This window comes from Etheostoma cragini, chromosome 17 (assembly GCF_013103735.1).
Source record: "Etheostoma cragini isolate CJK2018 chromosome 17, CSU_Ecrag_1.0, whole genome shotgun sequence".
NCBI lineage: Eukaryota > Metazoa > Chordata > Actinopteri > Perciformes > Percidae > Etheostoma > Etheostoma cragini.
In genome coordinates, this window is record NC_048423.1 from 11,652,190 (window position 1) to 11,668,737 (window position 16,548).

General features: G+C 41.3%; 1 protein-coding gene across 5 annotated transcripts in view; it reads right to left on the reverse strand.

Annotated features, from left to right (window-relative positions):
- The window catches only part of zgc:171482 (zinc finger protein), a 60,268-nt gene that overhangs the window by 32,647 nt on the left and 11,073 nt on the right, over positions 1–16,548 (reverse strand). For 2 of the 5 annotated variants that reach the window (XR_004660183.1, XM_034898594.1), the window contains exons 2-3: positions 11,500–11,616; positions 5,591–5,683 (exon numbers count right to left, since the gene is read on the reverse strand). Coding sequence is in view for 4 of the 5 variants with exons in the window: in XM_034898594.1 (XP_034754485.1) it covers positions 5,591–5,683; positions 11,500–11,610 (204 nt within the window). In the remaining variant the exon portion in view is untranslated. Of the gene's footprint in view, positions 1–5,590; positions 5,684–5,787; positions 5,868–11,499; positions 11,617–16,548 lie in introns of those variants that run through there. The other 3 variants (XM_034898596.1, XM_034898595.1, XM_034898597.1) reach the window with 3 other exon arrangements.

The following is a 16,548-nucleotide window of genomic DNA, read 5'->3' on the forward strand; positions in this document are numbered from 1 at the left end:
ACCGGTCTCAGTGACTCTCTGAGTTCTGGGATGAAATATTTATCTGTATTGGCAGGCCCTTGCCACCCCTCCTCCTCCTCCTCCTCCTCCTCCTCCACCGCCATGCCTCCGCTACTCCCCAGTGTCCGTCCCCGCTGTGATAATGTTAAAGGCTTGCTCTGAACTGTCCCATACCCCCCTCCTTCATCTCCACCAGTAACTCAATGTCCTTTTCCTTGTCAGTTGGTACAAATGAATTTTGTTGTGCTTCATTAGCGCATGAAGCATTGTCTCATGTTGCCAAAGGAAGAGAAATAAAGTGTGCGCCCATTTGTTTGGGTGTGAGTGTGTTTGCATGTAAAGTAAAACCAGCTTATATATATTTATCTTATCTTTATTTATGATTGTATCATGGGAGACACAGTCAGTGCCCATGAGAAGAAGTCTCCTATCCTTCTAAAAGAGTTTTTCTGTCCCTCCCTCCCTCCATCCATCCCTCGCACCTACATTTCCCCTGCTTCCTCATTAGCATCTCTCCTTGTTTTGTTCCATCTCCTTTGTAATTTATGTACTTTCTTCTCCTCCTCTTGTCTCGTTCGCTATTCATGTCCCTTAACTACGTGTTGTTTTTTTTTTTTTTTACTTTGGACAAAGACGCTGAGATGATTCTCCTGCAGTGGTCTCACCTGTCAAAACGCACTGATAAGTGAAAGAATCAGTTGACATCCATTGGATGGAAACACAATAAGCCATCTTCTTGAAAGAAGAAGGCAATGCAAATCCTGTCGCTCAATGACAGATGTTACACAAGGGATTTAATGACGATGCGGGGAAAGTTTTAAACAATCTCAAGTGTGTGTGGGTGACTAACATATTAATAATTGTCAGCTTATTACAGCTGCCACTCCACTGAACCACTTTCAACAGCAGCATGTCTGACTCACTGTTTTCCTCCATCGTCTGTCTCAGCTGAAAGTCATCAGCCTTTCAGTTTCCTCATTTGTAATATCTAGATTCCTACCTTCGCTTATTTCAGATTTCCTCTGTATTTTGTTCCTCACTGTTTCTACCTGTCGCACCTGACACATCTGTTGTGACTGATTTGCATGCGACCTAATTGTTGAGTGTGTTTCTGTTTGTGTGTGCACAAGCTGCATGTGTGCCTGTTTATCCGCTGCCTGACAGTGATGCCTATATCGCAGAATATTTTGTGTTTGGGTGGCTTCATCCTGCTAATGCACCCAACAATAGACTCCTAATTGGCTGTGTTAATCTTCCTCTCCTTCTGTTTTGCTTTCTCTCTGCTCCTCCCGTCTTCTCCCCTTGCTGTGTGTTGAGGCGCTGTGGGAAACATTGCTAAATATACCCATGGATCAGCACATGCAAACAGACGCTCTCATTGGGAGTTTGAAGAAGCGCTCAAAGTGTAAATCGAAAGGACAAACAGTACAAATATAGCATTAGAGGACAATAAAAGGCGAGGAAAGACAAAAGCATTTGGTTATCTCTTGCCCTTTGCACAGGTAGAAAACTGCAATGCCAAAGAGAAAGCAGAGTGGAGAACAGGGGATAAAAACGGATAAAGTCCCCTCCCCTTTGATCTGGGAGCACCTATGTGACCTACTTTCTTTGTTCTGTGACAAACCTTTTCACCTACACACAAACACACAAGCCTCAAGGCATGGCATTTCACACTGGGTAGATGCTGGTATTTCATTCACTCTTCAAATAACGCTTTTCTTCTGTTCCCATTGGACTGCACCATGTCAATCTGTACAAGAACACAGGGGCAAAAATACTAAGATGAAGTTTAGAAAAAAGATGTGCACCATTCACCCTAGGAGAAAAAAAAGGTAAAAGAAATTAAAGAAGACATGTTTATCCCAAATTGAGGTAAGAATTTAATCTCTGAAGAACCATACATGAGTTTTTTCAGAATTGTCACATGATCAATGTTGCATCTCTGCGTCAAAGGTTATAAGCAAAGAGCTAGCTGTGGCGCTCAAAGTAAGTTCCAGTACGACAGATGACCTGAGAGTGTATGTGTGTGTGCAACTGTTGTTTGTGTGTAATCAGTGTCCCATATGAGGTAAAAGCCAGGAGGGGCTGATTCATGTCCCGTTCAATTAGGAATACAGATGGAGACGCAGGTGTGTATATATATCTACAGTACAGGTGAAACTCAAAAAATTAGCATATGGTGCAAAAGTTCATTCATTTCAGTAATTCAACTTAAAAGGTGAAACTAATATATTATATAGACTCATTACATGCAAAGCGAGATATTTCAAGCCTTTATTTGATAAAATGTTGATGATTATGGCGTACAGCTTATGAAAACTCCAAATTCAAAATCTCAGAAAATTTGCATTACAAGAAAATGAGTACAAAAAGGATTTTAAATACAGAAATGTCAGCCCTCTGAAAAGTATGATCATGCATATGTACTCAGTACTTTGTTTGGGCCCCTTTTGCTTGAATTAGTGCCTTACTGCAGCGTGGCATGGATGCTATCAGCCTGTGGCCCTGCTGAGGTGTTATGGAAGACCAGGATGCTACAATAGGGGCCTTCAGCTCTTCTGCATTGTTCGGTCTCATGTCTTTCATCTTTCTCTTGGCAATGCCCCATAGATTCTCAAGGGGGGTCAGGTCAGGAGAGTTTGAGGGCCAATCAAGCACAGTAATCCTATGGTCATTGAACCAGGTTTTGGTACATTATGCCGTGTGGACAGGTGCCAAGTCCTGCTGAAAAATGAAATCAACATCTCCATAAAGCTTGTCTGCTGAAGGAAGCATAAAGTACTCTAAAATGTCCCGGTAGACGGCTGCGCTGACTCTGGACTTAATAAAGCACAGTGGACCAACACCAGCAGATGACATGGCTCCCCAAACCAACACAGACTGTGGAAACTTCCCACTGGACTTCATGCATCTTGGATTGTGTGCCTCTCCATTCTTCCTCCAGACTCTGGGACCTTGGGTTCCAAATGAGATGCAAAATTTGCTCTCATCAGAAAAGAGGACTTTGGACCACCAAGAAACAGACCAGTTCTTTTTTTCTTTAGCCCAGGTAAGACGCTTCTGACGTAGTTTGTTGTTCAGGAGCGGCTTGACAAGAGGAATACAACATTTGAAGCCCATGTCCAGGACCCGTCTGTGTGTGGTGGATCTTGATGCAGTAACTCCAGCCTCAGTCCACTCCTAGTGAAGCTCCCCCACACATGTGAATGGCCTTTTCCTGACAATCCTGTCCAGGCTACGGTCATCCCTGCTGCTTGTACACCTTTTTCTTCCACACTTTTCCCTTCCATTTAACTTTTTATTAATGTGCCTTGATACGGCACTTTGAGAACATCAAACTTCCTTTGGAATTACCTTTTTGAGGCTTTCCCTCCTTGTGGAGGGTGTCATAGATGGCTTTCTGCACAACTGTCAGCTCAGCAGTCTTCCCCATTATTGTGAATTCCACTGAACCAGACCGAGAGACCAATTAAAGGCCCAGGAACCCTTTGCAGGGGTTTTGGATTAATTTGCTGATTAGAGTGTGATACTTTGAGCCTACAATACTGAACTTTTGCGCCATATGCTAATTTTCTGAGATTTTGAATTTGGGGTTTTCATAAGCTGTACGCCATATTCATCAAAATTATATCAAATAAAGGCTTGAAATATCTATATAATAGTCTATATAATATATTAGTTTCACCTTTTAGGTTGAATTACTGAAATTAATGCACCACTTTTGCACCATATGCTAATTTTTTTAGTTTCACCTGTATGTATTTGTAAACTTGTGACATGCCTATTTCATGAGTGTTTGCAGTGTGGTGCACCTTTTTACCTTTTAGTGCACAGCTTGTGTTAAGAAACGGGGTTCAACTGGTTGAGTAAGAAACATAATAGCACGTTCCCATTTCAAGAGTAGCTTCAAGAGAACTCCTTCCATCCACGACTTTCCATCGTCGGACCTGGGAGGGCCGTGTTCGACAATTTCTGTAACTTTCCAATGTCGACAATCCAACATTCACACCCTCTTTACGCAGATTGCCCAGGTTTGCAGAGCCGAGAAAGTAAGTGGGGATTCACACAGCCTGCATCGGCCGTCAGACGGTGTAGCACAAATGCATTTCCATCCATTGTGGGGGTAGTGTGTTTAGGCTGCAGCGGGGTTCGCCGCATGGGCGACACGCAAAAAAAACGCAGTGGGCCTGTGGCTAAATTTTTTGTCCGACTCTACTTTCGGGGATCCACAATGCTACGCTGCGGTGGCCAATCATGTGACCGGCAATCAGACTTGGTGTGTTTTGAGGCAGTGTGAGAACCCCGTACAGTAAACGAGAAAGGTCACTGTCTCTATCGCTCCCTGATCTCTTAATACATCCATGTCGCTGCCACAAGAAAGTTAAAAAAAATGAAACCCAAGCACTGAACTGCCCCAGTCTGTGTCACAGCTAAATGTTTCCTGCAGCAACAAAGCACAGTCCATCTGTCTCTCTCGTCTCTTTTCTTTCTCAAGGAAATGAAGCTGTCTTCAAATGAGGCCGGATAAGTCGAGATCTAAAAACTATCTGACAGAAAACTGTAGTTGAGAATTATAAAGTATACTTGTGCTGCATTGGATGGTTAAAGAACACAACAGGATTTCACACAAATAGGGCCGTTTCATTGATAACTGCAAAACAGATGACTCCTACCCACGGGTATTTTTTCGGCTCCTGATATTTTAAAGCAGATCTGTCTCTACGCTTTAACCTTGGTGGATTTATTTTATGGAAATAACTTTAATCTGTTTCCATTGAAGGTGCTTGCTTAAAAGTGCAAACATTATTTGTCAGGGCTTTAAACTTTGCATTGCTCATTTATCAAGTGCCACTTGACATCACTTACACTGGGGATGTTTCCAAATATTTGAGTTTTTTTTATTTCTCTTATTATGAATTTTCCTATCAGACATACAGTAGGGTCATTGCCATACAGAGCTAAATGACCCTGCACTCTGGTTCAGGCTCTTGGATGTGACACTGCACCATTTTTTGAAAGACGCTCCATATCTTCTACTCCTTCCCTAGAAACAGACAGACACAAAGGCCTATCTACAGTACACACACAGACAGACACAAACATTGGTAATGCACTGACTTCCCTAGCCACAGCCTGCAATAGTCCGATATAAAGCTGCTTGTTCCCGTCTGCCTCCGCTAAATCTAGCCAGAAACACCACAGCTAAGGCATAACCTCTCTTAGGAGAACAAATGCACACACCAGATAATACAATATTCTCATGAGCCCTTGGCTGCAATGGCCAAGCCTGAGACTGGATGGGCCCAGGAAAGAATAAGGCTTAGTCAACTCAGGGTTTTTGTCTCATCTACCTACATGAAAACAGGCTGCAATTTCACACATTTCAGCATGCAAGTAATTGTCCTTCCACAAACATCTTTCTCAGTTACTTCAGTTTGTGATTACACTGCAAAGGTTCATTTGCTAGTTCAGTAATGAATCTTAAGCTTGATGATCAGAATCAAGTTAGGATATATAAATGTAAGTTAAGAAAATATGATTAACATTCTATGTTAACACAGACACAGAAATACACTCAGTGGAAGCATACTGGGTTATCTGGCCGTAGTCTCTTGGAAGGTGGTCCTCCGTCTTCAGGGTGAAGCATGTAGAACAGACGTACCTTGTTGGCATGTTTCTTACTCTGAGAGAGACAGAAAAAGAAAATGAGAGAGTGTCAGCCACTGAACTGAGTTTGATTTTATCAAGTGAACCAAGTGGAAGACAAATCAATGACTGCCACTCCACCTTGGCTACTCCTTCAAAGCTTTTATCGCTGTTTCAGCTGATGATGCTAGCGGACATTTTGCCCCCGGCTAGGTGGCTGGGACAGCCCATGGGGGTAAGCCTCTCCACTCAAAGCGTAGCTCCCATAGCGCCATTTTAATGCTACGAAGCCATCACCTGCAGTTACCATCCCATTGACTGCCATTCATTTTGACAAATCACCGTATTGCCAGGAGAAGTTTGCAGACAGTTTTGATTTACATCAGCTGTTTAGGTTTAATTACTAACAGTAACTAGCATGTTAGTTTGCAGTAATTAGCCTGTGTCTATGTCATCTCCTCACATATACCTACGTTCTCCGTCTCTGCTGATTGGGATTGATTAAGATTTCTCTTGGCACAGCTACCAGAAGACTTACAACTTTCAGACACGTTGCCCACGTTACAACTATGTTGTCAAGCTCAGTTGGAGGCTGCGCAGTAACGTTCAGCCATCATTTGAAAAGTCCTTCTATTTTCCTTCACTGGTCTCCGTCCAGAACAATGGGATCTGTTGGTACATTTCTTTAACTGTTTAGGGGACAGCCTCAGCTTTCTGGGAGCCCTGAGTAAGCTGTTGGGAAAGGGGAGGTGGTTGGAAGATACTGTACATGTAAGGACTCTTTACTTTACCTGCACGCACTGGCACCGTAAAGTGCCAAGGAAGTGAGGCAATACTTTGGATGGCTAAAACTACATTCTAGTGCCTCAGAAACAATAACAAAACGTTGTCAGAGAGAGAGAGCATAATATTAAAAGCTTATGGTGAGAAGGAGTTTGTGCTGCTTACTCATTTGTGTTTTTGCCCCACCTGTCTGTGGGTGCTTTGTGTCTGCCTCCGTCATAAAGACTATAAGCTGTAATATATATGGTAGTGTTTATATGAAAGGACAGTGAGCTGTCCTTGAAGCTGTTAACTGTCACTTTAATGCAGTACAATCAAAATCACTGGACATACTGCAGGGTAAAGATTAGTGTGTGTGTGTGTGTGTGTGTGTGTGTGTGTGTGTGTGTGTGTGTGTGTGTGTGTGTGTGTGTGTGTGTGTGTGTGTGTGTGTGTGTGTGTGTGTGTGTGTGTGTGTGTGTGTGTGTGTGTGTGTGTGTGTGTTTACACAAGTTTGATACCCCTGTCTTGCTCTATACATATATCATTTTTTGGCATGCTCTGTGACCTTCATTCTTTTCTACTATATCACATCTCTTTTTATCTATAAATACAACTGGTTTCCAAGAGCAAGCGTTGACACTGTCAAATAGATTATATCTCTTTACTGCCACATATAGAGTAAATACACATTATTGTATGACAGTGTGCAGGGATATAGCATGTCAAGATTGTGGTTACGAAAAGCGTCAGGGGGGAAAAATGTGAAACTTTGGATGAGAGAGGGACATGATTACATGTGTTGAGATGAATGGGAATCACAAAGTTTCCACCAATCATATGAGTTCTATGATTGCGTTTTGAAAAAGAAAATGCAGTTGTTGGATTAGGTGTATATCATGCCTGAACAGGACACAAAGAAAGCGAATGGGAGATTCTGACAAGACACTGTACTTGCTGCTCCAGTGCTTAGATTGGATCCTCTGCCCCCGGGACAAGAAAGCCTGCCTCACATGCCTCCTCACTTGTCAGACTACTTTAATGCATTTTGTCAGTGCTTGTGTGTGTGTGTGTGTGTGTGTGTGTGTGTGTGTGTGCTTGTGCTTGTGTTTATAGGTATAAATGGCCATGCAGTTGATGGCTCTTGGATATGGGCTAAAAGTGGGACCTTGTGTCACCATGGTTACCCTGAACTGACCCTCAGTGCTCACCCTACTCTAATGGACTATGCATGTCTCTCTGTCTCTTCTTCCTCTGTTTTTTTGTGTCAAATCAAGTTGGAGGACACAGACAGGGCAGAGGACAAATACATGCAAAATGTATATCACACACGATCAGATTCACAACCTTAATATCCAAATATTATTATTATTATTATTATTATTATTATTATTATTTTGTAACAATATCAGAAAGTGGTGTGCGACATTTCCCACAGGTTAAGAATTTACTTGTGGTGGGTTCGGTGTGTGACAGCTGGGTTCATTGATAAACTAGTCAATTAAAGGTTTAAAAACAAATTCTTGAAAAAAAATCAATTTTAGTTAAAAACTTTTACAGCACACTTAATAAAATGGGCTTGAGTGTACAAATAAGGTTACAGATGAGGGCTAAGGGCACAGAGAGAACGGCAACTGAAGGTTTGCGTAGCAACAATTAGCTCTGGTTATACATGCAAATTCATGCATCTGGTGGAATTTACTGCGGCACCAGAGCAATCCTGGAAGTGAAATAGATTAAGGATATAGACTAAGCTCAAGCAGAACACACTGCAGCGGAAATGGTGATAAACCAGACTCTGTAAATGACGTTGGGGGAGCTTTCACAGCGGTGTGGCCGCAGTGTTTATCAGTACAGTTAATCCCACGGGAAGCCACAGCACCGCAAGTAGCATACGCTACTACTAACATGCTACTAATGTAGCCTGGCTCTGAGCCGGGCCTGAAATGAATTACTGATGCTGTAAGTGAGAGCCCTTGAAGACACTAAAAGGTTTGCCTTACTCATAGTCCATCTATGCAAGTCAGATTATGGATAGCTAGCTGTTATTGCTAACTGCTCTTTGTTATAACTAAACTGCTGAAGTGCAGTTCAGTTATTGTCCTGGTGTTTTTGGCATTTGTCAAAATGCTTACTGCAAAAGTCCCCAACTCCTCAATAATTCATCCCCTACGATAGTACTCCTTTCTTTAGCCTGTTGTTGTCTCAGTGTCTTATGTAAAACAAGTTCAGTTATCCTGCTTATGAAATGTGCTATACAAGTAGAATTGCCTTTCTTTGACTTCTATCCTTATTGAAAATAAAACGCAACAATTTCCCTGCCTTCAAATTATTTCTTGCCTTGTCTCCTTGATCTATTGACCTCTACAGAGACCTTTTGTTAAGGGTGAACTGAGGAAATGCACTGACTCAGCTTGTCCATTTCTCTGCACAACTCAAGGTCTCTGTCAGTTCGGTTGAGAGAAGGAAATAAATTACTTTAAAGTGAACATGGTTCGCATACATGCAGATAAATGCACAGTCGTCCTTACTTAATTCCTTCTAGATAAGGGTCATGTCCTCATTAGTCTGCTTGTTAATCCCAATTGTGTCTTGTAATCAAGAACAACCTCAATGCATATACACACACACACACACACACACACACATACACCCTAGATTAATAATGCAGAGGGCTTAGTATTGAATGGCCATTCATTAAATTAGTCTCTATGTGCTATAAAAGTACATTGTTGATGGGATATAAAATGTAATTTTGATTTGATCTACCTGGGCAGGTTTCAATCTACCCGGGTGATGCACCCAAGTATAACCTACTGTACTGTATATAGGGCTGCACAATTAATCACATTTTTATCACGATCACGATTTTGACGATTTTTTTGCATAGCGCATCTACCACTCCGTAAACCCCGGTCTGATCATGTGCCAGTCAGAGTTGTTCCTTGCAGCCCGCAGCTTAGTTTCTAGATGGAGACAGTCACAGAGGACAGAGTAACGGGAGGAAAATTCAACAGATAGCAGTCGGTTATACGTCGATGTCAAGGTTTACTAGTTTACCAGTAAACGTAGGATTTTGTCCCGTCTGTGTTGTTTTTCAGACAATAGCAGTGACTAGTGCTAGTCGGTGCTGGTAGTGTCTGTTAGCGGTCAGCTCCTCTAGGACGCACCAGTGCTAATTTCCTCGTATCCATGCAATGTTGTTTATATCAATACGGTTTATTTTGCGTTACATGACCCATTTCTTCTGTAAAGCCGTGCTTGTGTTGGATCTCTCCTCTTACTCTCCGCGCAGCCCCGCCACACAGCGCTCGTCCACACTTCTGACATTTGTCTTTACTTTGAATTTTTTACTAACACAGCTGTACAGTATATTGTCAAGTATGAGGGGCAAACCTGTATTCCTACCAGTGTTCCTGCTGGTAACTCTGCTATCGCGGCCGCCACGGCGAAGAACACAGAAGAAGTTATTGAATGCAACTAACTTCAGTTTGTAGAGTAACAGCGTGTGAGACGGAGGCCGCTGGACCAGGGCCAGAGATGTGACCCGTGGCCAGAATATCATAAAAATGCAGCGCAGTGACGATACAGACATTTCGTACACAGATGTGTATCCGCCATTCAACCTGTGCTGCACCCGTTTATAATGATCAGCCATGTCTCTGTGAGTACGTCCATCACACTCCCTATCTCTCCCTAGCTCCTTTATTAGTTATTTTTTTTTAAACAAGTGAAGGAGCTTTCTCAGAGATGCATTTAAAAAAAGAAGAAGAAGAATGTAACATAATATGGATGTGAAAGCAGTTATAAACAGCTTTTGTGACAATAAAATTTGTTTTGGTTCAAATCCACAAATAATCGTGATCCCAATATTGATCAACAATAATCATGAATATCATTTTGGCCATAATCATGCAGCCCTTACTGTATGCATGGGACACACTGGCACTGACGGTCTATGGGGCAGATGTGCAAATAAAGAGCTTGGTGAGGTGTTAATCTGATCCCTGAATAATTTGAACCTTTAATACTCTGTGTGAGAGGGTTGATGTGTATAGGTGTGAGGGAGCAGCATGAGCGAGAGCCCTTGAAGACACTAAAAGGTTTGCCTTACTCGTAGTCCATCTATGCGAGTCAGTTTATGGATAGCTAGCTGTTATTGCTGACTGCTCTTTGTTGTCACTAAACTGCTGAAGTGCAGTTCAGTTATTGTCCTGGTGTTTTTGGCATTTGTCAAAATGCTTACAGCAAAAGTCCCCAATTGGAGTAGGCTTGGACTCCTGAACCCTTGACTCCTCAATAATTCATCCCCCAAGATAGTACTCCTTTCTTTAGTCTGTTGTCTCTGTGTCTTATGTAAAACAAGTTCAGTTATCCTGCTTATGAAATGTGCTTTACAAGTAGAGTTGCCTTTCTTTGCTTTCTATTCTTATTGATATAAATGAAACGCAACAATTTCCTGCCTTCAAATTATTTCTTGCCTTGTCTCCTTGATCTATTGACCTCTACAGAGACCTTTTGTTAAGGGTGAACTGAGGAAATGAACTGACTCAGCTTGCCCATTTCTCTGCACAACTCAAGGTCTCTGTCAGTTCGGTTGAGAGAAGGAAATAAATTACTTTAAAGTGAACATGGTTCACATACATGCAGATAAATGCAGTCGTCCTTACTTAATTCCTTCTAGATAAGGGTCTTGTGCTCATTAGTCTGCTTGTTAATCCCAATTGTGTCTTGTAATCAAGAACAACCTCAATGCATATGTACACACACACACACACACACACACACACACACACACACACACACCCTATAATATAATAAACAGGGCTGATTTATAAATGGCCGTTCATTAAATTACTCTTAGGGAGTCCTGCTGAGAGGTAGACTACATTAAAACAAAAACTGTTTGTGTGAAAGTGACTTGCACCACGCTGCATTAAACCTATGTATAATGGATGAGCACTGAACTGAACGGCACTAGCACAAATTGGTACAAATAAGGCTGATGCAAAGTGTACAGAGCAGGAATCTGCTTGTCAAAGTCGTGATTGTAGCAATCACAACATCCTGTATGAGCAGAAACGGACTCACCTCATAGTGAGCCGTGCGCTGGGACTCAGAGATGAGTTGGGCATTGCAGATGTTACAATAGCTCTCTGTGAACAAGCCTCCATCCACGACGCCCGCCGACTTCATCTTCATCTGAGACTACACGAACACACACACCCAAACATGCGCAAGTATGATTAAAATGCAGAACAGAATAAAATGTCAATGTTAAAGGGGCATGAGCATGCGTGTATCTTATCTCAGTTTAGAAGTAGTTCTCCTTCAAAACAACAGATTCATCATGGCAGGTCAGCCTACATATATGTTGAGTCTCTCTGTCAGAACATCCTCTCATAGGTGATTTTGGACAACTCCACAAACACACAATAACTTTGCAAATGTTTTAGGCAGGTATAATAATGCTGTAAACTAAGAATGTTTTTTAAAAAATAGAAGTGTTAACAGTTTATGTTCATCAACTGACAAAATTTGGTGGGACCACACTTTGCCTTCAAGACAGCATCATTTCTTCCAAGTGCACTTGCACACAGTTTTTGAAGGAACGCCGCTGGTAGGTTGTTCCAAACATCTTGGAGAACTAACCACAGATCGTCTGTGGATGAAGGCTTCTTCAGATCCTTTTGTCTCTTCATGTAATCCCAGACACACCCAATGATGTTGAGATCGGGGCTCTGTGGGGGCCATGCCATCACTTCCAGGACTTCTTGTTCTTCTTTACACTGAAGATAGTTCTTAATGACCTTGGCTGTATATTTGGGGTTGTCGTCCTGCTGCAGAATAAATGTGGGGCCAATCATACTCCTCCCTGATGGTATTGCATGATGGATAGGTCACTGGCTGTATTTCTCAGCATTGAGGACACCATTAATCTTGACCAAATCTCCAACTCCATTTGCAGAAATGCAGCCCCATACTTGCAAGGAACCTCCACCATGCTTTGCTGCTTCCTGTAGACACTCATTATTGTAGAGCTCTCTAGCCCTTTGGCGAACAAACTGCCCTCTGCTACAGCCAAACATTTCAAATGTTGACTCATCAGTCCAGAGCACCTGCTGCCATTTTCTGCACCCCAGTTCCTATGTGTTTGTGCATTGTTGAGTTGCTTGGCCTTGTTTCCATGTTGGAGGTATGCAACTCTTCCATAAAGACCACTCCTGGCCAGACTTCTCCAGACTGTAGATGGGTGTACCTGGGTCCCACTGGTTTCTGCCAGTTCTGAGCTGATGTCTCATGTATTAACTACAGTAAATAAACAAATATAGTGGAGAAAAAAACTACACTATTATCCCGTAAATTAATCATTATTAAAGCAGGATGTTAGACACGTTCCACCTCACCTTTTAGTAATACAAATTAAACAAAGTGCAGCAACATTTGAGGAATTTGAGGAGGAGTTTGAAAAAGTTTTATAAACTTGGCTTCTAGCTTTCTGGCCATGTTAGAAGACCAGACATTATCAGCCATGTTTATTAGTTGCTTATTTTCTCTCTAAGTTGTAAATTGTAAGTTCTATTTTTGTGACGAACATTTTTATATCTTGAACACTAAGGTAGTACACAGTTTTCACTTAAAAACTGTGTGGCTCCACTTACAGCTTTCCAACAGTTCTTTTGTGCACTGGGCTCTAGTGAGTAACAATTGAGAATCATGTCTTGCCAACCTAAATTTGAATTTTGACATTCAAATTGGCAAGCTAAAAAATACTTTCTCTGAGATCCACCATTCTCACCCTTCGCATAATATTCTGAACACTGGCAGGAAATAATAATCCTGTAAAGCAGTACAGCATAGCCAATAGAAATTTAGGTGAGGATTACAGTCTCTGAAGTCTATTATTTGAAAGGTCTCCAGCTGGATTCCCCGGTGAGAAACGGTGTCTTTAAACCTTGTGGGTGCTACAGTTGCCCAACCAGTAAAACCATGGAGACCTGAGCATCCCACTGGGAGCCCGGCTTTGGGTTTTTAACACCCTGGCAGCAGTGTTTTCTTTCCCTTTTTATACTGAGTACCATAATAGAAAATGGTTTAAGGATGTGCTCAACGGTATTGTGTTCAATTTTCTACTCTCTTCATTATGTGTGCCCTGTAGACACTGATCTAACGGGGTTATGGTGAGTAACGGGTCTGTTGGGAATAGTCCAGGAACATTAACCATTACACTGGATGAGCTCCCTGCCCCAAGGAAGCGACAGGACAGGGTGCTTGCAGGGGCAAAGTGTTTTATAGAGCAAGATACATGAATGCTGCAGAGGTCAGCTCCAGTAACTTTAAAAGAATAGGGTCTGTTTTCCAGCATATCTCGCAAACCGCATAAACTTGTGTCATCAGCGAAAAGTAGTGACAGAAATTGCTATTCTTTACATCAAGTCTAGTGGGTAATTACCTTTTAGCCAATGCTCTGGCTCAACACCTCTACATGCACGCACACACACACACACACACACACACACACACACACACACACACACACACACACACACACACACACACACACACACGCATGCAAACACATTTCTAACACAATACTGGTAATTACCCCTGTCTTTTTCTCTTGTCTGTTTAGTGCACCTTGGACCTTCGAATTAACTACAGACATGCTGTATAGACACTTCCTAAATTATCTACTTGAACCTACAGTACCTCAATATAGCACGTTAAAATTAAATGGCAATGTAAATACATTTAAATTAGAGCAGCACACTTTAGTATTACCTTTACGTTTGTTGATGAAGTTTTTAGTGTTTGTAAGGAATAGTATTCATTCTGAAATGTCACTGATGAAAAGCTGGTTACTTGTTTTGTCTAGAGGCATGGACACATTATTACCTTGTCCTATGAGACACGATAGAACAGATACAGTATATATTTTGTAAACTGACACATTAGATGTACCGCAGAATGTGTCCTCACAGAATTTTGTGGCAAGAAAAGGATCTTGCGCTGTCTGTCTGGGCGTCAGCCACGCAGAAGCAAGTCTATCTTTTAATCTTCAGGCTAATTAAAAGTGATTGCGACTGCAGAAATATCCTTATCTTCCTAATATCTCCATTACTTCTGATTATTACATGAAAGATGGGAGATGTAGACTAATTAATAGAGGCAATCTGTTGGTGAGATTAATAGAATGGCAGGCCCAACGAAGCGAAAAGATGGAGAGACAGATTGTGGGGAAAAGTAATGAAAGCGGTAAGAAGAGAGAAAAAAGGAGAGGGAGGGCGAGGTTTACAATTGCTTTACAGGATGTCATGTTAAATCAGTTTAGAGGTCTTAATTGAAAAGTGGCTTCTTTCCCACCATATCAGACCAGGGTAGTTGTTCAATGGACTTTTACTGTATGTTATTTGTTTGATGATAATGTAATTAGTGCAACTTTAGCAGCAATCACAAATAGGCATGCTTTCTATTTAGTATCAGCAAATAGAGCAACTTTAGTTCATCTTCCAATAGTTAGTTATTTACAGTATAATTAGCATCTTGTTTTTTCTTTAGATGCACACAGGTCACTGAAAGTTTGCAATCAATGGTGACTAAATTGACCATTTATAGCAAAGACTATATAGTTAGAGTCAGAAAAGGCTCTGTTCTAAAATAATTAATATGATATATTTTTGAACTATAATGGGTGGACTTTGCCACTTATGATCGCATACGCACACTTAATATGTGCCATTGTTGGACTGTCCGCTAATTATTCTAATTCTGGATTCTAATTATGAGAATCATGTTACGCAAAACAAGCTTTTAACTATGAATGGCCTTTCTGTCTAATTTTGTCAACAAAAGGGCTCTGCCACACTATGGTTGCCTGCCAATAGTAAGGTTGGTGGTTCAATCACTGGCCCTGCAGTCTCATGTTGAAGTGTCCTTGGGCAAGACACCGAACCCCGAGTTGAGCCCCGATGCTGCGCATCGGTGTGAGTGTTTATCTGATGAGCAAGTGGCACCTTGTACGGCAGCCTCGGCCAGTGTATGAATGTTTGTGAATGGTGTATGGTTCCTGTACCATGTAAAAGCGCTTTTCTAGTCTTAACAAGTAGTTGTTAAGACTAGAAAAGCACTATATAAGTTCAGTACATTTAGCTTTGAGGGTGTAGATTGCCTCCAGGAAAAAAAAAGGAGTATGGTGTGTTTTCAAAGAATCTAAGGCTTGTGGGATTCTTCTGGGAGAACTAAACATAAATGATTATTGAAGTCAACTAAACCACAAATATAACATAAGGTTGGGGTTTAAGTAGTGGAGAGAGTGGTGTTTCAGTTTATATTGGCTTTGGATTTTATAAACCTTCATGAATATGATTGGATGTTCCAAGCCACAGCTGATGCCAGTCAATAATTATTTTGTATAACATGGATAAATTTGTTTAATGTATGGTGAATGATGGATGTGCGATCTGCTGCCACTTGTCCTCTCCCCCCTTATAGTGATCACAATGGAATTACGTCTTTGGGCTTTATTGTGTCATCTCTGACTATTCGTATTTTAATTTATGACACTGCTTTCATATTTTATTTTTAAGTAGTCAAAATCAATCAATCAATCAATCAATTAACCAGTATAATTGTGAATTAAGTGCGCTTTCTGAACTATTTCTATGCTTTATTTTTGGTTGTTTCACATGAGAAATGTGTCTTTGCTGTTATGTCCGTGTTGGTGGGGCTCAGTTGGAAAAAGGTAACTTTACGTACTTCTGTGCACCAAGCAGGATTTTGCAACATGTTTCACAATCTGATGACAGTTGGTGGGTTGACAGGCCTTTGCCAATCAAATGGAACTACACCCACACAGTCCTGATGAAGCAGATATGTATAGCATTTAAATGCCAGGGTTAAATACTTAAAAGATATTATGAAAGTAAGTGAATATATACTAATGATTAATAATGAATTAAATGTACTTTTTTATTTTTTTATTGTGATGGCGCATTGGATATGACACATGCCTTTGGTGTGGGAGATATGGGTTTGAGTCCCACTGCTATACATCGACCAATGTGTCCCTGAGCAAGACACTTAACCTAGTTGCTCGAGAGGCTTGTGACCTCTGAGATATACGTATGCATATTATGGCTG